This window comes from Halichoeres trimaculatus, unplaced genomic scaffold (genome assembly GCF_033239565.1).
Source record: "Halichoeres trimaculatus isolate MK-OKI-2021-1 unplaced genomic scaffold, fHalTri1.1 fHalTri1_scaffold_23, whole genome shotgun sequence".
In the NCBI taxonomy this organism is placed as follows: domain Eukaryota; kingdom Metazoa; phylum Chordata; class Actinopteri; order Labriformes; family Labridae; genus Halichoeres; species Halichoeres trimaculatus.
Genome location: NW_027437201.1, coordinates 14,568,352 through 14,591,610, shown reverse-complemented (window position 1 = coordinate 14,591,610; position 23,259 = coordinate 14,568,352). Strand labels below are relative to the sequence as shown.

The 23,259-nt window shown below is 41.4% G+C and overlaps 1 protein-coding gene across 10 annotated transcripts in view; it reads right to left on the bottom strand.

Annotated features, from left to right (window-relative positions):
* The window catches only part of rbfox3a (RNA binding fox-1 homolog 3a), a 511,621-nt gene that overhangs the window by 115,680 nt on the left and 372,682 nt on the right, over positions 1-23,259 (bottom strand). The window contains exon 1 of one of the 10 annotated variants that reach the window (XM_074663820.1): positions 2,221-2,698. The exons of the other annotated variants lie outside the window; for them this stretch is intronic. Within the exon in view, the coding sequence (XP_074519921.1) occupies positions 2,221-2,346 (126 nt within the window). The 5' untranslated portion in view covers positions 2,347-2,698. Of the gene's footprint in view, positions 1-2,220; positions 2,699-23,259 lie in introns of those variants that run through there. 10 annotated transcript variants of the gene reach the window in all.

The following is a 23,259-nucleotide window of genomic DNA, read 5'->3' as shown; positions in this document are numbered from 1 at the left end:
ACAATGAATTCATTCTTCGGGACTGAATCCGGATTCAATCTCTGGAGCATCTTAAACATCTTTTTTTGAACTAGATCCTGCTTTTTCTGAACTTCAGGGTGGACACCTCCTACATCACAACACTGCATTTTCTTTTGAGTCGAGAAAAAAAGAGTAAAAAATAATGAAAACATATAAAAAATCTTTCATGTAAGAGAATGAGCCACATTCAACACTCAAAAGTTCACACTCCTTCCTTAGATGTTCACAGTAAATTCATCTTGTTCAGGATTATATATACTGTGTTTAAGTCTTTCTTTCAAAGCTTTGTGAGGTTTAAATCGTACATTTTGCTGACAGAGAAAAAAAGAATGTCTGTCTCCTCACAGAAAGCAGAAAAAAGACACAGAAACGTGCTGACTGCAGGTTTTAGGCGTAAAAACAGACTCTCAAATTGAATCAAATTGAAGAAAACTATCACAGCACATCCAAAGAGGGGAATCCTTCCTCAGTTTAATAAAAGCACAAAGAACATATGAGCAGGATCCGTCTGTGTGGTGTAAAGTCCACTGTTCCTGTCGCTTCAGAGGAAAACCCGCAGTGCAAAGAGAAGCTGCAGAAACTTCAGAATCAAAACCAAAGCGTGCAACGAGACGAGCTGATCTGCACACTTTGATTCCTCCTCTGTCAGATGAAAATGTGTCTAAACTAAAGTTTGCAGAATGTGTCGTCCCACATGTGTCATTTAAGATGAAAGCAAACACACAAATACACACACTGCGGGCGACTAACAGACTGCTTCCCTGAAGACTTGTGGTGTTAGAAATATGTGTGTGTGTTTGTGTGTGTGCGTCATATGTGTGTGTTTGTGGATCCCAGCTGGTGCATGCTCTGTGTGCATGCATGCATGCATGTGTGTGTGTGAGTGTGTGTTGCCAGCAGGCGGGTGGTCTGGGCCGCCCTGTAAAGGTGATGTGTGGCGGCTATTTGGAGTCTGGACGTGGCAGGTTAGCTCACCGCAGCCCGCTCATATTTTATATGGCAGCTCTCTCCAGTCTTATCATATTTTATACGGCTGCAATAACAAAGTGTCTAGAGGAAAAAGGCACCGCCTGCCACCACACATGCTGCCAGTAGTAAAACCGGCACAAACACACACACACGCACACAGAGGCATAGTTAAATGTTCTGGCAACCCAACACGGCAATTGACCGACGTGGTGTCAATTGAGTACTTTTACAGTAAACAAACAGAGCGAGCACGCAGAGCGATAACTGCACAAACGAGGAACAATTAATAGAAACACAGGCGGCTAAGTGACAGGCACACAGCCACTCCACAAACCCAGCCAGCACTCATTCCCTTCTATTGTCTAATTCATCTCTGAGCCGACATCTGTCCCTGTCCTGCTGCCCACTCAACACACACACACACTCACACACACTCTCACACACTCACAGGGGGGTGGGGTGGGTTTACTCCATGTGTTCATCAATTAAACCTCTTTGAGTGCGATGATGAAGACAGGACGACGGATGAAGTGAAGTGAAAATTAAGACATGAAGAAGTTTTGAAGTAGAGAAAAGTTGATTGGTTGAAATATTTTTAGTTTTTATGTGTGGGGAAACAAGTCTGAGTTTGAGGCTTCATCTAAAATTAAAAGAGAGAAGAAACAGCTTCAACATGAAATTCCTGAAAAAGGAAATATATTGCAAACAAATTTGATAATCCGTAAAAAAAAAAAATTCAGAAGAAGAGAAGAAACTAAACATTTCAGCTTGTGGCTTCTTTTAATTCCAGATTCCTTCCTTTTCTTTTTCCTTTATGATAGAAAATTAAAATTTCAGTCTGCTTATGCTACAAAAAAAGCAACTCAAAGCCTCTGAGTTTCCCTTTTTTACACATTTTTGCACCTCACACCAAAAGGTTGATTCATAAATCTCTGAAAATAGGCACGATAAAAGTAAATGCAAGCTGCAGCCCTGTTGCAGAAACAGCCAATAAAAGTTTCTGAAATATGTGTTTAGAAACACAGGGATATGAATTCAAACTAGTGATGTGTGCTGCAGGAAGTAAGCATGATTTGGAGTCACTTTGATAAGCAAGAAATTAGAAAATGAAAAGTGAAGTGAAAGAAGCATGCAAGGAAGGAAGTAGAAATGACAGGCAGTGAGCTTAGAGGTGTGTGTGAGTGTGTGTGTGTGAGAGAGAGAGAGAGAGTGTGTGTGTAGCTGTCTTACCTGGGGCAGATAGAGGAAAGCAGGGGGGCATTGCAGAGAGTGGGGTAACATCCCGGAGCCGGACAGTAGCATACAGCCGGAGTTTGCCATGGAGCACAGCATGTGGAGACGGGACACCTTACTCATAGAGACTCACTGACACCTCTTCTTACCGAAGCTCCGCTCTGTCTGTCCTCTCACCTCTCTCAACCTCTCTGTACCACTCTTTTCTTCACCTCTCCTTCTACCTCTGCTTCTTCTCTCCTTCCTGTCTTTACTTCTGCCAGCGGCCGAGGCGAGCCCTCAGAGTTACTACTTCAGAGGATGCAGGAGGGACGAGGGATGCCCGCGAGTACACACACTACACACACACACACACGCTGCTACAGCTGCTCACACACACACTGAGAAGCATCAGACGGACCGTGTGTGTGTGTGCGAGGAAGGGTGTGTGTGGGAATCTAATGTGTGCAGACAGGCAAAGTGATGCTTCTGCCTCTGTCGCTCTCTCCTCTGTTTACTTTGAGAAAGAGGTGGAGGAGCAGAGGCACGCGAAGGGGTACGGAGGGAGGAGGAGGAGGGATGGACGGAGGAGGAAGGAGGAGGCGGGGTTTAAGGAGGCTTGGGAGGTCCTTGAGGAAAGAGAGGGAGTGATTGGAGGGGGCGAGGAGGGATGGGAAGGAGGGATTGGAGGGAAGAGGTGTGGCAGGGAGGGGGAGGAGGAGGAGGGAGGAGGGATTCTCTGGGGTATTCTAACATCAAATGGGCAAGCATGAGAGAGGAACCAGGAGAGAATGAGTGTGTGCATGCTCACACACACACACACACACACACACACTCACACACACACTCATATTACAGAGCAAAGAGAGCAGCTGATCCACGCCATTAACCCTTTCCAAAGAGGAGCAGGACAGGCTCCTCGCTAATAGGCAGCTCATAATGGGAACAACGGCCTTTCTGCAGCTGAGGCAGAAAACTCATAGAAATCACATCCTGCACAGGAGGCAAGTTCTGCACATTTTTAATGCAAAAAATAAAAGAAGAGAGACTCAAAAACATCCCTAAACACATTACTCCTCCTGTTAAATCAATTTTAAAAGTGTAACTCCAGCATTTGCACGCTCCCCGCGTTCTAAAAAAGCATTAAAGCAGCTGCTGTTTTCACCCCCAATACATCTCACTCCCACATGATTTGGATGAAAAGCAGGATTATTACAAGGTGGAATACTTCCCCACCAAAATAATTTCATTTTATTTAAGAAACAATTAAGGACGGAAACAATTACGGCGTGCGTTTAATGCTTTCTGCAGAAAATCAGAGAGCTGATGCAATGGCTTAATTTAATTTATAGCAGAGCTGTAGGGAGGATATTTTCTTTAAGCGTAGCATTTCCCTAGAAAGAACAGAGCTAATGGCTGAATAATGAGATACAGTAAAATATACATCCCCCTCTGCCCTCCACCTACCCCCCTTCCTTCCTCCATCCTCCCTCTATTTTGTGCTGCTGTGGGGCCTCGGAGGGGGGGAAGGCGAGCAGGAGTTTATTTATATTTTGGCGTTATATTTGTTGTTTGATGTACTACAACAACGACATGAATGATTTAGTTTAATCTGAGGCTGCAGGAGGGATGTAAGGTTTATACACTGAGAGGAGGAGGATGGAAGGAGGGAGAAAGGGAGGAGGGGAAGGAGAACGTACACTGCAAAAAGTGAAACCTAAGTTAAAAAATCTCCCTCAGTGCAGTTTTAAATACTTCATCATGGATCAATGAGTGGACTCTTTTAGGAGGTTTCTTTCTATTTGTGTATTCACTATTCATTATTAGGATATTATTAAGCTGCAGCTCAACAATTAGGTGTTTCTATAAATAAACAGGAAAGCTATTTCTCTTCCCAGGTTTGAGAAAAGACTGTAATTCACTATTTGATCATTTCTGCTCACTGCCAAGATATTTTTGAAGGTAGAAAATCCTCTTTCAGCCTTTCTTCTTGTTGTTAATGCTTTGTTTAAGGCACTTTGCTAAAAATAAGATTAAAAATTCAAAACCCATTTTGTGGTAGAAAAAATTACATTTTTTTGTCTTCAAACACTTGCAGAGATATCACAACAGTTTTTTTCTGTCTCTATGCTTTATTTTTACCACCACCAAGGAGGTTACGTTTTTGGGAGAACTTGTCTGTCTGTGAACTACATAACTCAAAAAGTAACAAACAGATCTTGATCAAATTTTCAGGAAATGTTCAAAATGGGATAAGAAACAAGTGACTAAATTTTGGAGGCGATCCGGATCACCGTCTGGATCCAGGATTTTTTTTAAAGGATTCTTTATCATTGTGGGATCGGGCCGTTTTCAACATATGTGTATATAACTCCACGATAAATGGTCGGATTGCTTTGCAAAACTATAGAAGACAAGTTCAGCATAATTTCTGACAGATGTAAAAGTACAACCCACATCCTGCAAATATTCTGGATACTAAGATCTGGAATATGAAATATGTACTGGGTCATCATAATTTTAAACACTGTCAGGTAACAAATTATCATACAAACCTGCAACTAACACCAAATTGTAGCAGGCAGTCTGCTGAAAGGGAGTATAACATTAAAGAAGGACTAAAGTGTTGCGTGACAATCACAATATGCTTGGCGGAGGTCTGTGCTCTCTGAGTGCTTTTCTAGTTTATATTTGCTCTGAGGATCTAGTAGAAATACCATCCTGCTCCCTTGTGAGATATTTTTGCTCATTTCCAGCCGACTTTTTACAGTGTGTTCAATGTAAACAGAGAGATTCCTCTGCTCCATCCTCATATCATTTCATCCCCGCTCTCTCTCTCTCTCTCTCTCTCTCTCACACACACACACACACACACACACACACACACACACACACACACACACACACACACACACACACACACACACACACACACACTGATAAGACATATTAATCAGATCTGTATCACAGCAGCATTACAGTTTTCAGTGTCTTCCTCTATGAATAAAAATGTCATTAGAGGGTTTCTCTTTACCACATGTTTTATCTTTTAAAGCGTTTTGCACCATGAGAAATAATATGAATGGAATACAATGTAAATAAAATGAAAAAATATGCATATAAGGAAAATAAAAACAGAAGTGGAGGGGTTTGCCTTCCAAAAAAAATTTAAACTCAATGTTTATCAGTTATGACATCAGAATGTGCAAAATAAAGGTTTGAGTAACAAATTATTCATGTGTTTCCTGTCACATGACCTCTGAGCTGGAGTAACCAGACTACCCATGTGTGTGTTACACTGATTCATCAAAGTCTACAGTCATAATGAGGCTGTGTCTCCTGCACAGACACACAGCTTTATCTGCTGAGAGGAATCCTGACCAGGGTCCTTTTGAACGCGAGACACAGCTTTTAGAAAAAGCCTATGTAAGTGAGGATACATGAGGTGATGTGTCCTTTTTGATGCTGTTTTATTATGCTTTAGTGATGTTTGCACCTTGTATTGTTTTGGTTTGTGTCGTTGATTTCAATGTTTGAAGGCCGATCTGGGAGGAAGCAGCACACATGAGTTTGTTGTTAAGTGACATCAATTCACATGTAATAGAAGTCTTTATATGAAGACGTAATTCATGTTTCTTTTGTTTCAAGAATTTACACACACACACATACTCACACTGCCTTTCAATCTAATCTCCCATCTGGCTGTGATGTTTCATTATCTTAAGATATTAGCAGATTCCTGGCTGTGTGTGCTCATGTGTACAATATAAACATATAGAATCAAAATAAACTGAGTGCTACATTACATCTGACTTCCCTTTAATGGGAAAATAAATATATTTTGATATACCTCCAAGAGCTCGTTAAGATATTTGTTCTTGGTGAAACGAGGAGTTATGAGCTCCATGTCTGGAATGAATAAAGCTTAAACAGGAAGTTAAAGAAAGCAGGGTCTCTTTTTATACCAAACATGTTTCTTAAAGAGCTTTGGTGTAGAGAAAATGCCCGTACTGATATCTAGTATGCAAAACTGTGAGCCACAGTGTGTCTGAAGCCGGGTGCAGCTTTTGTAACCCCGTGAAACCTGCACACCAAGACTTTATGTGAACTTATAAACACAGGATATGTTTTTTAGACGTGTAAATCCTAATGTCACCTGCATATGGAGGCAGTGGCATGTTGATGAGCGACTCCTCTGAAATGCAAAGAAGAGCAAAGACAACATCACTCGCTCCATCTCCATGTAAACCAATGCAAATGACACCCAGTGTTGTTGTTGCTGTTGTCTATTATCACCTGTTATTGATCTCCCTCTCTGCAGTCACACCTTTCAAGGAGCTCTGGCAGCCTAAAGTTTCTCTGCAGCGTTTAATATTTATTTATTTATTCACTCTTTCTTTGAGTGTTACCTGAGCCTGATGAAAACTTAAAAGGCCGGTGACATTGAGGCTTCAAAGCCACGCCTCGGCATCAAAGCCAGTTTGAACATATTGAAATATTTATCGTTTTTATTCTCGCTGCAGATGGATCTGTGAGGGAGGGAAGAGGAGGGGAGAACAAGAGGTCAGTGTGCTCAGGAAAGTGTGTGTGTACTACCTAACTGCTTTCTAAAAGGCAGACAAACTGACTCAGAGCAAAAACAAACAGCAAGAGCTCAAAAGAGCTCCAAAATAAGGGCAGGGAGTTAATGAAAATGAGTTACAGCAGAGCAAGAGAAAGATAGTGCCGGCAGCAGAGACACAGCAGCCCCTCGTGCAAAGCGCACGCAGGTTGACTCGGCAGGAAAAGTGACTTTGAAAGTGGCGGCCGGTCCCTGCTGGCGAGGTGAGGCCGTGTTTGGAAAAAGAGCGAGGATTGTTGCGGAGGAATCAAAGCGGCCTGAGAGACTTGACAGGGCGACGACATTAGGCATTCTCCTCCCTTCATCCCCTAAGGTGCTTGTCCTCTGCAAGGTGGAACCACACTCACAAAGTCAAGGAAGAAACACAAAAAGAGGCCTGTCTCTTTCTCCTCATTTGCTTCACACACACTCACCTCTCCTTCACTTTGTTCTTCTCTTGTTTTTTAAACTCTACCTCATTTTCCTTCATTCCCCCTCTCCTTTCCTCCTCCTCCTTCTCCTCCACTTCTCTCTTCTGTCTGGCTTTTAATGTCTTTACAAGGAGAGCTGAGGCTCTGTTGGTGAAATTCTAAGTTCCTTATTGAGCATTCATAAGAAGTACACACTGTGTTGATCGTTTTTAACACATTACAGGCGATGTTAAAGAAAGTCTAAGTACATTTTAAAGTCACAGAAAATAAAAATGATTGACAAACTAACATGAAGATTCTGATTCTGGATGGTGACACTCTTTTGGCTGTATTCTAAGTTTCAAGTCTGTCTTTTTCTGTAGCGTTCATTAATCTGTTATTGGTCTTTTAGAGCAAGATTTACAAACATTTTATGAATGAGACTCTGTTTCTGAATGAGGAAATGCTAAATGCATGTACGCACGTCTAAGACAATCCGCATCCAGTGGAGTTAAACCTCTAATATGAATGACTGTTAATCAAGCTGAAGCAATCATTCCATCTTTCTCTCCTGAATTGTATTGGTCACTTTAAAGCTGCACAAAATGCCAGAGGGTTGAAGTCGGCCTCACATTTTAAACCTGCTGAGCTGCAAGTGAAGGCATCAGCGCCTCCGCTCCACTGTTTTAAAGTTTTTCTGCAGAGTTTCGAAGGTGTTTGTGGGTTTTTTTTTACAAACTTTTCACTAACCTCATCTTTGGCTGTCTCAGAGGGCCCTTCAAACATGACGTGTGCGGCTGTGCACTGCAAAAACTCAAACCTTAGTGAGTGTATTTGACTGTTTCAAGTGGAAATACCTTTCTTTTATCTCATTAAACTTGATCTGAACCATATTAACCTGTCAAATCCTGATGCAGCATCTTATTCTGAGACATCAGCAGCAGGATAAAAAAGCCTGAGTTGCTTGTAATGAAAAAACTGTATATACATTTGCCAGAACAGTGAGCAAAATTTATTGTTTACATTTCTTCAGGTAAGAAATTTTGATTTCAAGCGACTTCAATAAATTTTGAAAACTGTACCTGCAAATATTTTTTCTCATTACAAGCAATCCAGGCCTGCTTTGTGCATTTAAAGCACAGCATAATGTATTACTGTGTGTTTGTGTTAAAACAGCGCTGTGGTATTTAGGCTCATCTCTGAGTGTGTGATCAGTCATATTAAAACCATCAGCTCATCAGAGATTAGCTGTTAGAATCTATAAGAGCTGCATTAATAATAAACTGTATGAGAATAAGGCCTTTGAGTCCATCTCCAAGGAGAGGGAAATAATTTCTGTGTCTGAGATTAATTTCTCTGACCTGATTCGACTTCACTAAACCAAACTGACCCCACACCCGGCCTGATTGTATTCCAGCACGACTTAAACGTATGATCACCGCTTCAGCCGGTTATTAGAGGATAATAGTTCATCTAATTGGGAGGTAATTAGTGTGGGAGTGCTCGCCGTGTAGGGCTGTGTGTGTGAGTGTGTGTATGTGTGTGTCCAGTGCTGATTAGAAGAGATGGAAGGAAATTCTCACCAAAACTGACTCATTATAACAGAGATAATAACTGAGCTTGTGATTTTTTTGGTAAGAGGGAGACAGAAAGGTATCACATTTAGCTGGGTTCAGATTTTTTTTAATTAAAGTCGTCAAATTCAGCCCAACATTCACTCTGAATTGTTTTTTTTCTTCCGCTAAAAAAACAGGTTTCCTGCATGTTATTATATGAAAAACACAGTTTTTAAGTGTGCAGATTCGGCCTGACTAAAATCCTTCAACACGCTTCCAGGGTTCAGTTTTCAAATGCCTCTTTCCTGCAGGTCACTGCGGACTTTCTCTCTGACTTTCTGCTCCATCTACTGTCCCATCCTCTTGAAATATCTGACCAAATGCCAAAAAATACAGCTTTTCAAATGCTCTTCATGATTTGAAAGGATTTTTGCTGCACTATTTACGGGACAAAAACAGATTTAACCACTAAAATGTGTGCCAAAGTGGAGATCTTAGAGGTGTACATTTTCAAATAATAAAGATTTTGTGAAAGAGATGTGAAGACAGCTGATTTTCAGAGGTGTAAATCTGTCCAAATTTAGCAAACCGAGAAGGTGAATATTCTCCTCTTCTCTCCTCTTTTCTCCTCTCCTCTCCTCTGAGGCGTAATCGAGGCCCTGACATGGCAGTATTTCATCCACAGCTCGCTGACACAAGGGCTCCACGCAGGGGAGAAGCCCCGGACAGAGGCCCTGTCGGTGGGCCATGAGGCAGCGAAGACTCCCCAGAGGACAGCGGAGGGATGGAGCCTTTAATGTTCAGCAAATCTGTTCAAGGAACATCCATCATCCGGGCCCCGGCTGCCGGGCCGAGAGGCCACGGCACACGTCACTTTCACCTCACCTTTTTCAGATAAATTCTCTCATGCATGTGCAGGATCATCCCTTTCTTTCTCCTTAACACACACATCCACACAAACATACACTTAAGGGAAAGCAGAATGAAACACACACACACACATACATGCAGACTGTGAGGATTTATTCCCAGTCAAACAGGATGAATTGCTACAGGAGACAAGAGAAAGGGAAGAAATGGAAGAAAATTTGCTTCAATTTCTATGCATTCAGACTCAAAATAAGTCCCCGGTCCTCAGGACGCAGTCCACTGCCTTTTTATATTTTGACGTCACAGAAATGCAATTCTCAATCCGCCCCGTTCTGCTTTAGCACTCCCAATGGTCGACCGCAATATATCTCTTACCCATACACACACAAACACATATACACACACAAACACACACGCACACACAAGGCAAGAGGCAGTAATATATCTCTGGGAGAGTTTAAGTGCACCACCACCAACATTTGCATTTCTGTGGAACGAGTGCATCTGATTTATAGGAGCCGAGGCCTGAAGCATCTTGGGAAATGAGGCGGGTGGATGGAAACTACGTTTCCCAGAGGCGGGACGTTTTGGCCATGTCAGCAGCAGGCATTTCAGAGATGTTGTTTTGCAGCGCTGGTACATTTCCAAAACAAGGGAGAGGAAAAAGGAAAATGAATAAGCAGCAAACAACTTTTTCTGTGAGCGTGAATTTTCAAGAGGCACGATATGTTTTTCCTCTCCACAAAAGCAAAGTTTGAGCGTCGGGAAGTTGGGCTGCTTTCCTTAAGCAGAATGATTTGTTCTTTGGAGCATCAAAGCCCGCTTCCCATTGAGCAAATTAAGTTGTTTTGTGAAGGGTCTAGAAAGAACAGAGCAGCGAGTGAAAAGAGGAAAGGGGAAGAAGCAACCAGCTAAAGCAATATTGAGATGGTATAAAAGTGGGAACAGAGAGTGGGAAATAATGAGAAAAGAGAGGCCCAGGAGGAAACCAGAGCGAGATAATACAGAGTGGTGAGCCGACACAGAAACAACAAACCTTTTTTGTCATGCTATCATTACCGCTCCTGTTTTCCTGTTCTCCGCTCAGTAAATAAGAAAAGGGGATGAGTGGGGGAACAAACTGACTCTGCAGAGAGGAAATTACAGACCTGATGGATTTAACCGAGTTGGAGGACTGAGTGGGAACGAGAGATGAGATAGAAAAGTGAAAAAGCAAAGGAAGACAGCCAAATTAGTGGACATAAGCGGATGGAGGGATGAGGGAAGAGGGATGGCAAGAGAGAGGGAGAGAATCCCCGTCAAGTTGCTCTCTGTATTATCTATCAAGTGTGACTCGTAAATTTCCTGAGCGCGCTGCGAGCTGATTTATCCGCAGTCAGACGGGTAATTCTGCCTCCCCGGGGACTCGAAGCCCCGCCGCCGTCCCTCCCACCACACCTTCTGCCTGCTGCACCAGTCCACATCCCACAGCTCTGGGGAGTTCAACTCACACTCCGAAGGATCAAATCCTTCTTCTGTGACTCATCAGCTTTCATTAGGAATGTCTTAGCTCTTTTTAGAGACGTCCCACGTGAGATCTGCAAGCTTATTTTAACAATCAATGAGATCTATCTCTTCAAGGCAGAGTAAGTCTTAGCTGTTCTGCAGGATAGTCCACACTGTCCTTACTCTTAAGTTCTCATTTGCAGGTGCTTTGTAGTTCCTTTTGTGTCTAATGCAGACAAATGCAGCTGCATGGTATGTGGAAAAGAAGTAAAAACAGGGAGAGGTATATTTGGGAAGACTGTCAGGGGACGATCGGTCAATGAGAGTTCCACAACAAGTTCTATATGTCCCATAAACAGTCAACAGGCAGGTATTTCAACCCAAAAAATAACATGATTTCCAAGGTTTTTTTTTCCTGCCAAATATTCCTAACTAGAGACACCTTTAAGGAAGACATTTGGTTATCTCAAAAAGGAACCAAACATGGTGTCTTAAAAAAGAGACCTTAAAAAGACCAAATGTCACACTTCGAGAGAAAAAAGTCTTTTAACTACTTACTTGGGCTACCCAGCAACCAACATTTACAAGAACTGTGAAACAGGTGTTAGAAAGTAACTTGAAAGGATATCCTGAACAAGACTTTCTGAAGGTTACTCTCCAAAAGGTTTCTTAAAATGCTCTAAAAAGTAACGCCAAAATGGAAAGTGGTGATAATTTGCATACATTGATCCTTTTGTATTTTTTATAGTTTTGTTTTGATCTTGGGAGCCTGAACAGGGACAGGGGTTGGAAAGATGTTTACAAATTAGCCATGTTTAGACAATGTTAAGCACGGCATCTACTTTTCAACCTTATAAAGCATTTTTCATGCATTGGTCAAATTCAAAAAAGGAAGCACAATCTCAGAGGATTATACTTAAAAAAAAAAAAAAAACAGCCAGTTCATACTACACACTGTACATCAGTTCAAGGAGTCAATTTGTGGAAACATTAAAACATGCAGATAACTTTATCAGTTTAAACAGATTTATATTAAACTTATTCTGAGTAGATACAAGAGTGAGATGGAAACAAACTTAAACTAATAAAAAATGTGGGGGTTTTTTGTCGGTTTTTTTTTTTTTTTGTCTTTTTTTTTGTCGTTTTAAGATGCACTTTGTTTTCTTCTGTTTGTTTTCCTACACATGCTCTGACAGATTAGACCATAAATGCGCAAAAACAAGGGGTAGGACTAAAAAAAACGTTGGGCTTCATCCTAAACCGTTTTGAACAAGGTATAATAATCTATGTTATTAGAGTTGTCTCTTCAATTGTTTTGTTGCTTTATGCTTAAACACATCATACATCTTATTTATCTCTGTTTTGTTTTGTTTTGTTATTTTAACCTGCTTGAATAAACAAATAAATGAAATGAACAAATACATAAAAGAAATAAGACATTTTAAATTGGCTAATTTGCTTCAGTGCAGGGCACCTACTTGACGCATTAACTGACTCATGCTTCCTTTCTTCCATGCCAAAACATCCATCAACCAATCAAGCATTCGCATGAACTGAAAGCTGCTCAGATTGCTTTGTGATGATTGAAACCAAGTAACAGGAAAAAGATTAAAGCAAAATATGATCCATACAAGTAAGCTATGATAGATTAAGAAGTAGGGACAAAGTGACTCTAAATTCTAAGTTTCTGAAGTCACTGAATCCAAAAAGACAACGGCATTATACGTCTTCAACATGAACATATACTAAACCAGAGCAGGACGATGACACATCTTTGAATGTTTTTCTAATGTTACCAAACAAAGGAAAAGAGGGTGTAGAAGCTCATATTTTTGTCTATTCAAAGCACTGGACACCTGACGCTACCTAGTGAATCTGTATAAAACTGAGAAGCAGAACAACAGAGCATTTGTAAATGATGTATTATTCATTAACATGCCCCGTAATATCATGTAAAACCGTTTTCTATCAGCGTTAAATGAAAGTAGTTCCAAGTCTTTTAAACACACTCGACATGATAACAAGCTGTTTCCTTCTGTTGAGGTGGCAGAAGTGGATTTATGTGATCTCATTTATTACAGGGGTTTTGAAAGTGTAATCTTGAAAAGGAAGAAAAAAAAATCTGCACAGCAGAGTGAAGTCAGAGTGAGGCGATGTTTGAGCTGACAGAGCGAGCACTCCTCTCTCTGTTATCTCTCTGCTTTGACCTGAAGTCTTGCTGATAAACTGATACACTTCATCTTTCACGGCTCTGCAGTATCATTAAAGTGTTCAGGGAGGGGAAAAAAAACTACACATTGTCAAATCACTGCTCTGCTGAGAGGAATATTAGACTCTCACTTTAACTCAGCGGTGTCTTTTTTCTTTTGATGAAGAACACTTTAGACGGATTTCCTCTCATTTCTTGCTCCTGATTGGATCGAGCCCGTACTCTCTGTATTTATCAGTTTTTAGACTCGTCCTTTGACAAATGGCATCTCATCCCTTTGATTCATTACTCGATTGATTTGTAGGAAACCTCCCTGTGACAGCACGCCTGTTAAAGGTTGATTAGACATGTTTGTCCTGTGTCTCGGTCTGTTTTGACTCTGATGAAGACACAGTGGTGTTGAAATGTTGCTCTGTTTGCAATATTAAAGGCAGGAAATCAATCAGTGTGTTTCAGACCCTTGGAAGTTTGCTGCCCTTGAACTGAGGAGCACCTGGTTCAGCTGCAGTCTGCTGGAAGTCTTAGAGGAGAACCTTGTGACTTCACTTCATCTCTCATTTGCCCTGATGGGTGAAACATGGCCTTAAATAAACCCCGAACAACACTGGACCAAGATCATCCACAGATGTTTCTGAGGCTGTCATACCAGAATTTCACCAAATAATTACCATGACCAATAAATCCACAATATTATTTCAAAATTAATACAAACTTTGAGTTTGAACCAGATAAACTGATAACAATTAAAAATGTTTTTCAGAATAAAATTCTCCTATTTTATCATATTGTGAGGTTAGTCTCTCATTACAAACCTTCTACCCAGGCAGATGTTAACCAAATTAAAAATTGGTTCCTGAAATCTGATTAAAATGATATGAAAATAATTAAAGTGTGTTTTTGAAATCAATCAGACTTGAAGAATTGAACTGAATTTAATTGTTTTCATCCTTTGGGACTCAAGTTTCTGTTGGTATGCATTTGTTTTTGTCCACTCTCTGGGATTAGTGGGATACTATTAAATAAAAAGTAATAGAGGGTGTTCAGAGTGTAACGCACTTTGATCACTGTTTTATCATCTAGAAAGTGAGATATGTCCTTTGCATCTAGTAAATCATGAAAAAATGTGGACAGAGACATTTTATTGTTAGGAAAAAAAACATCGGCTTTGATGCACAAAACCTGACACTTTCAGGTGGTCATTCTTAAGACTCAAAAACAGGCAACTGGATTGTGTAGAGTTTGGAGAAACATTTTTCCTCTCAATAAAGAAGCTTCATCACTTCTGGTGAAGGAGGCAGATACGTATATTCCTGGGGAATAAGCAACAAGTGGGAGGAGTTGAAAGCCCATCACAGAGTGGTCCACTCCCTGGAAGAGGTTATCATCCTGAGTGGGACGTTAACCCCAGGCTCAGACTGAATCCTGTGCGGGTCCGGTGCAGCTCCCGCATGTAATCCCTATCATTAAAATCACTGATTTAGGCTCACATTAGGCCTGCACAGTATGGGTTTGGTTGTGGGCGCTGTACGGCACAATGGAAACAATCCGCAAGGAGTCTTTTTCTACCTCACACCAGAGAGGGTCTGCGTCAGGCTGAATGAAATATGACGAGCTTTACAGGAAGTGAAATGATGGGTGGCATAAAGATCTGTTGTTTTGCAAAAGAAAAATCAGTGTACAAACAATTATTTGACTCCTCTTTGATCACACACTTGCTCTAGTAGGAAATGTAAACATTACATCACATCCTGTGACACGAGGTCTCAAAAGTGAGCAGCAGAGCACCTCTTCACACATTTGGATGACACCAATGGCAAATACCTTCATTGCTTTCATTTACTTCCTATATATTGGGTGTGAACCCACGTGAGCTTCTACTCTCATGAAAGTCGTTTCGGCACCTGACACTGGAGCCAGCCGCAGCCTCTATCAGTAGCTGCTCCAGAACGACTGCAGTCCAAATCTAGATGCAACTGTTCTGGAGCCAACGTGAGTGTGGTGAAAGTCCCACTGTTGTGATGTTTCGTGGTCACGTGATCCCGGTGTGGAAGTTTGGTGAGCTTTGGTTTGGTGACAATGGGACTTACACAAACTTAGCATAGTGCTGGTTTGATTGAAAATACTCCTCAGTTGAAGACAAAAAATAACCATCAGATGGAGCTGGTTAAGATCCGCTACTGTATAAGTAGCTGGTAAGCAAGTACTCAAATGACTACACATCTGCATAGAAATGTCACATTGCTAAATGCAGTAGAAACGTTCATGAAGAAACACAGTTGAAACCCCTAAAAGAAATTATTTTGCTTTTTTTTAAGCTAGTCACTAGATGTTGAGCAAATCTGTCAGTGGTGGGCAAAGACCTTTTTAAAGGACGAAAATAAAAAAAAACTAACACAGTGCAATCTCACCTCTGAAGAGGGCAAGTTCTCTGTGTTTCAAAGAGTACTTTTGACATGGGCAGGACACTTAAGCAAGTATTTTTGCAACCAAAGAGGGCACTTTAGCACATATTTTTGCTACCTAAGCAGGCAGTGTAGTATATTTTGGCTCCAAAGCAAACAATTGGGCAAAATGTTTTTTTTTTTTACATCAATAAATGAAATAAATATTTATCAAGCTGTGATGATGTTTTTATGCAGTGTTTGAAGTAGATTTCTGCTACACAGAGAGCTCCTCCTCAGCCAGTGACATTTAGAGTTACTACCTTAAGTGTTTTTAAGGTGGAGGTTAATTGAACAGCACGCTGTTGTGCATGTGAAACAGCTTTTTCTGCATTAGATGAAAAATAAACCCTGAGTGGAAACAAACCTATGGGATAAATCTGGAGTCCCTGGATGAATAAATCTTAACATTTTACTGCGTTTCTTATAAAAGTTCTCTGTGTTCACAGACTTACTATAGCTACACCGACCCAAAAACAGCATGAGGGAAAGATCTATCTATTCCACTTGGTTTTGAATCCATCTTCAGCTCAAGTCTTCAGGCCAGATCAATGCACATCAGGACCACTGAGGGAGTGATCACTCCATGCTGAAGGATCTCCAAAACCTCCAGTTGTTTAACATTTAATCAAGCTAGTGCTGGATTGGTCAGTCTTATCAGGACCACACCGCCTAAACAAACTCAAACTCAGCAGCTGAACCTCATGAAAGAAACATGTCCGTCTGTGAGGAGACCCCACGGCACTTACGTTTGGGTGAGGATCTCATCTAAGAATCGGATCACATTCAGAGGCGGCGAGGAGTTATTCCTCTTTGGTGTCAGCTCACCTGAGTGACCTGAGTCTGACCTCTGTCAATAAACCTCCGAGTCTGCAAAGTCTGCAGAGGTTCCTGTCTTTCTTTCTCACTGATGATTTCAATTTTTAAGATGTTTTGCAACAAAGATTTCTAACTTTTTGAAGATACCAGTTTTGAACATCATTATATCAACATTTATGACCATTTGTACTTTTAATATTGGTTGATTTTACAGAACTGTTCTTTGGACAAACAGCTACCCGTGGACCTGAATCTGGACCCAGTCAAGACCAGATGGACACATGACAGCTGGATGTTCACTGACACTTAGGAAAAATCTCATTTAACAATGTAACTCTGTGAGTGTGTGTGTGTGTGAGACAGAGACAGAGAGAGGCCTCCCCCCTCCGCTGAGGTGTTTATGTGGTCATGTTAAACCGACTGTACAGTACTCTGGGCCGACACAAACCACAGGTTGTGTATTCCCTGTTGTTCACCTCAGCAGCGGCAGGCTGGCACTGTTTGGCATCGGCTCACAGGCGCAATATGTGGCCAGTCTGCCGGCATCAGGGACAGGTGTGCGTGAGTGTGTGTGTTACTGCAACAGTGCATGTTCTGAACAAGGTGTGTGTTTGTGTGTGTGTGTTAGCCTGGCACTGTTCACAGCCCTGATGCCCACTGGCATCAGAGCAGCGCCCCGTTGCAGTTGTTGAAGAGAAAGGGAACAGCTGGCACTGCTGGGAGGGGGACAGGGTGTGGGCCGAGAGAGCAAGACACTGGAAGACAGACTGTGAGTGTGTGTATGTGTGTGCATGTGTGTTTGCTTTTTTCAGTGTCTATGAGCTAAGGAGGAAGAGGATGTTTGGAGGTTGTCTCACCAAAAAACAGGCACCAAGTAGTAAAAGTTCAGCAATTGTGTTGCCTTTTTGTACCTCAAGGGTCTCAAAAACCAATCTTTTTTTTTTTTTTAATCCTTACACAGTTTTTGAGTTTAAATAATTTTTCTACACAGAAAAAAAACATAGCTGAGATTTTCATTGAAGGAATCCAATAAAATAATCAAAACAAATATCGAATGTTTAATTATTTCAAAATAAGCCGCCATAGCCATCCCAGGTGAGGTAGACCTCAAAACACATCATAATTTAAGACAACAGTAACAAATTAAGCCATTCGTTCAATTGAAAATTTGCCCTAAATGTTTTATTTTTGATACTTTATTTTGTTTGGGGACCCTTAGACATGATTTTGTGTTGGGACTTAAAGATTTAAAACTGACATTGTAGAGGAATCCCCAAATATTTGCAATTTTTTCCTGGAACCTTATTCAAGAATTGTTGGAAAATTAACTCTTACAGTTTCCCACAGAGTGAACCTCCACTAACAAGTTCTCTGTGTGCTTAAAACAGATTTGTATTTATGTTGGTGAAACATGCAAACAAGGTGACCACATACATGGTGCTGTCAGATTACAGAGGTCAGTAAAACAATTTGAATAACTTTAAAAAATAAGCTTTCCCTCCTTTTTTCCCTTTTTTATAGCAGCGTCTTCCCCCTCACTCCCCCCCTCTACCCCTCCTCGGTATTTGTTACTAATCAGGGGCGGGTGAGGAGAGCAGGGCCGATAGCATCTCGTTATGTGCTGAGGAGTAAATGACTTTCCGCCTAGCGAATATTAAAAACACACAGCACTGTTTCCTGTGAGCCTTATCTCTGCCTGGGACAACACACAGTTGTCATCTTCTGCAAAATGATCATCAGAATGAGAGCAGATAGCAGCTGTTTGATCCCCTGCCGTGTTACTGCTACAACACTAAAATTACAGCTACTGTGTGTGTGTGTGTGTGTGTGTGTGTGTGTGTGTGTGTGTGTGTGTGAGAGAGAGAGAGAGAGAGAGAGAGAGAGAGAGAGTGTGTGTAATAAAGTGTGTGTTTCTACTACACGTTAATAAGCAGAGGAGAAATAGTTTCACTGACAGTGTACACAGAGGGAAGATACTGACAGAGGTCATTTGTGGACAGCTGTCCCCATCATCACTGCTGTTCCCAATCATTAAGCTTCATTTGGATGTGTGTTTAAAGTTTTGCCGTGGAGGTTTTGGTGCATTCAGGAATTAAGGGCGAGAGTGGGGGAAGAAGCTGAAGGCAGGGTCTGAACCTGGGGGTTGGGGGTTATGAACCTGACCTAAGAGGATTTAAGGTACATTTTTAACCCTTCAATGCCTGTTGTCGCAAATTTGCACAATGTCAGGTCTTGATGCAGCAAAAATGACCTTTGTATCACATTTAATTAAAATTAAAATCATATCAGATCTACTATGTCACAATGTATTGGTCAGGGGAACAACTCCTCACATTCAATTATATATACATATATGTATAAATGTGTGTGTGTGTGTGTGTGTGTGTGTGTGTGTGTGTGTGTGTGTGTGTGTGTGTGTGTGTGTGTGTGTGTGTGTGTGTGTGTGTGTGTGTGTGTGTGTGTGTGTGTGTGTATAAATATATATATATATAAAACGTTGTCATACCTATTGTGAGCTCTACACCCAAATTTACAAACTCCACTCAATTTAACATCTGTAAGAATGCAAGAACACATAAAACAATCTATTTTTATAAGTTATAATTAATTCAGGCAGTGAGAGGTGGGGATGTACTGATCCAACTTTTCTGGTCCGATACCGATACTGATACTTGGGTTTTGGATATCGACTGATACCGATCCTGATCTAATATCAGTGTTAAAAAATAACCTGCATGCTCTACTGTGGGATAAGACTGGTAATGTTTTGAGTAACAGACAAAAATGAGTACATATGGAATTACTGAAGTTAATATTTATGAAACTATAAGTGTTTAAATGTTAAACAGCATTTAGGTTTAAAAAAATGCAACACAGTTAACAGAAATGACCTTTTGATTGTAAAATTTTATTCCTTGTAGACTAAATCATAGTTTAACTTTAGTGTGGTCCGATCCTTTCCCACCAATACCTGATCCAGCTTTGAGTGTCTGGATCAGAGCCGATACCTGATACCAGGATCAGATCGGTGCATCCCTAGTAAGGAGTTAACCGAACAGTGCAACTACAAGTTGAGTCTGAGAGTTTGACACTGAGTCTGTGAGATTATCCGCGACAAAAAGACGGTCAAGTTATGAAGGCTGGTTTCCCTTCTTGTGCACAATCTTTAGGTAAGACTCACTCGTACAAAGCATGTACACATGCACTACATGTTTCACGATGAAAGGAAAGAAGACCTCCTCCATATATGCAGAACAAGCATCTGTTTTGTGTGTGTGTGTCTGCGTGTGTAGGTGAGTGTGTAAACCCTGTAATCTACAAATAGTGATTCGCTATTAAATGGCTAATTCCCCCGGATTAAAGGATTCACATAAACGCAATCCCCACACCTCCCCCTCCTCACCCTCTCTCCTTGTCTCTCCTCTATCTCTCCCAGTTGGGCAAGTGAGTTTGCTCAAGGTGTGGCTTTAAATATTAATGACTGGATGAAGGGATGGAGGAGTGAAATTTAGAGGCATGTAATTTCAATTTAGGAGGAGAGAGGGATGGAGAAGAAAAGCTGCGAGGGGGCAGGAGGCGGGATGGCTGACTTGCTGGCGCTCACAGACACACACATCGACACACTCACACAGAGTTCTGCAATGTAAGAGCTGCACACAGGCTGTAAATTAAAGCCTTAAAATCCTGCTGAGAAATGCAGACATCGATGTTCCTACACACTGAAAGTGATTGCCCTCGCTCATACGAATATTCATCGAACTGTTGAAGACCTGATTGGTTCATTAGAGTCTCAAGTTCTTTATAAAAGCCTCCAAGCAAACAACCTCCTCTTCTCAGATGTATATGACTGTACGTCACTAGGCAAAAACACAACAATTATCCTCTTTCCACATGGAGTGCGACAGTTCCTCCAGTTTAAATATCATATTTAGCTACCCTCTAGCCTCTCCTCGGTGCCATTACTTACTTAGCTCTGCCTTGAAACCCAATTACTGTGGCTGATATTAATTCTGCTGTAATTACATACGAGGTGAAAAGTAACCGACTCATCTGTGAAATCAAATGAATGTGAAACTAGCTCTAATTGGGTCATAATTTTGGCTAAACCTCCATTATTGAACGAATGTCGCAGGCATTATTTGCAGCAGAGTGAAACAGCGGGGAGCAACGTTCCTAATTGCATTAGCCGCCTCTTCAGTAATAAAGCGGATTAACTAATAAGAGATTTACAGATAATTTGAAAACAAAACCGGCAGGTGACACAACACCCAGGGGCTGAGAAAAGATTGTTTCGTGTTTGAATGCCAAAACCATTTTCAGGATATGAATTGTTCCCACAGCCTGAGATGACGCTGATATCACCCTTGTGAAGCCGAACAGAGGAAGGGACATTTTACTCCCCTGTAAGGAATTCATGGCCTCTTAAAATATTTAAAAAAATCTTTCACAAATTCATGAGTCAGATTTAAAACTCAGGAAAAGTCTCTTGTAGTAAAATTAAAATGATGCAATGGCTGCAGACACATAGCAGCGCTGCAGTGTGCTTGCTCGGATCAGATAAACAGCGCAGACACTCCGGCTGTCAAATTAAGCTGTCAGATGCCTCACGTCTTCTGGTCAAAAAGTGATAGCACAGAGCGGCATTTACATAGGCCTGACAGCACAATCAATACTGCTCTGGACATTTCTAAGGGAATATTAGGTTATGGTATTAGGTTTAGAGCCATCTGATTAATGCTGCATGGGATGAGCTGAATCTGACTCAGTATTTTGTCTGCAGAAAGTTTGGAGCTGATACTTGCAAACTCTCTGACGGCCGTGAAACTTTTTGGATGTGTGGTTTCAACTCAATTAAAGCAGAAGGAAGCTCTCGTCCTGCTAAAAGGCTCTTTAGGAAAGGTGCAGATCTCTACCTGCTTGTACCAGAGCCCTGAGATGAGCTGCCTTTCCCTCAAGCTACAGCTATCATCTTCTAGTTTTATGCCTTTGTGGACGAATCGCATCCTGAATTGAATGACCCAAATATTTACAGAAAAGACAACAGACGGAAATGTAACTGCTTCAAGAGTTCAGATACTGCATTCATGTCCTAAGACTTTTAATTGTGAATCTCTTACCATTAGTAAGACAGAGCGATGATGTCAGTTTTGTCACTGTGAGGACACAGCACGCCTGGCGCAGGAGTTTGACCCAGCTTGGGTTAAACACATCTTTTACCATATACTGCATGTCAAACTTTCGCCAGTTTCCTTAACTATCCACTCCCTTCGCTGCACTCACTCCTGGTTGCTTTTAGAATAGAATATACAATTTTATTGTTTGTTTTTAAAGCCCCTCATTGTGACCTAGCCCCTAGTACCTGACCAAACTTCTCCATTACCATGTCTCTGACAGGACACTGAGATCATCCAGTCAGTTATACCGTAGACTGTAAAAATAATGGACGTCATCTTGCTCGGCTCGAAGTGAGGTCACCACAAAAACTGTTTCCCTGGGTGACTGGCTGCAGTATAGGTAAAGAAAAATCCTGCTCTCCAGTCATTCCATATGGGTTGTGGTCAAACTTTGAAAAAATACTAAAAACAAGGTTTCCTGAAAATCCTGAAAGATGAAGGAGTTTTAGTCATCTCCATTAAATGTCTTGATGTCCTGTTCTTACATCAGGTGATCTAGGTATGGTTTGCTTATGTCATAGCGTTTTGCTAAAGTCCAACAGTAAGGACGGTGCAGAATGTTGGCTGCAGGAACCAGCTGAATATAATCCTAAAGTAACAAGACATTGCATTTGTGCACCAACAGGTGGACCTTGCTGTCTCTTTGCTCAGCTGCGGAGCATGCATTGGCTCTGCAGGTTAGAAGACATTGGAGGTAGAAAGTCACAATAGATTGTCAGGAGCTCTGATTGTGATTGGAGTTACTATGCAGCTAAAATGTAGTAATCGTAGGCTTTATGCTTACAAACCATCCCCAGGCCAATAATATATATCTCAATGTGGAAATACTGAAAATTTAACATTAACCTCATAGAAATAATCCAACTCATTAACTGAATCTCAAAGTAAGAGCTGCTTTCCTTTACAACAAGCACCGTATTCACAGAAACTCAATGCATGTTTTTATCCAGCTTATTATGCAGATCTTGTGCTTTTCATAATCCGTGTCAGTAATAGTGTCTCTCTTTAGACAATACACCAGGACGACCAAGCCAGATCACTGCCCAGACTGCACTCTCAAGCAGATCAGCTCAAACCGAATCATGATTAACCTCTGCAACTGCCTTTCTGCGTCCAGTAGTACCGAGAGCCCCACAGGAGGCTGGCTCTGAGAGCGAGGGGCCCGCAGTCTGGGGAGTCACCTTTGTTAGCATAATGAGACACAAATAATGTCAGAGGAACAAGAAGAAAATGATAATGCAGCGAGGATCACACATTCATTTTCCTCCAGAGGAACCATCACGCGATCGATACTGACTCTGACCTGCGACCTCCAAACGTTGTGACAGCAGAACGGCGGAGCTGAAGGCCTCGCAATCCTCTGGTGTGCGGGAGTGTTGCTTGTGTGAAATATGTTCTCATTAAAGAGCAGATACTACTAAACAGCAGACATGTTCTGAAAGTGCTGCGTGTTAGAGTACATGTTGCCAACATGCTACAAACACACACACACA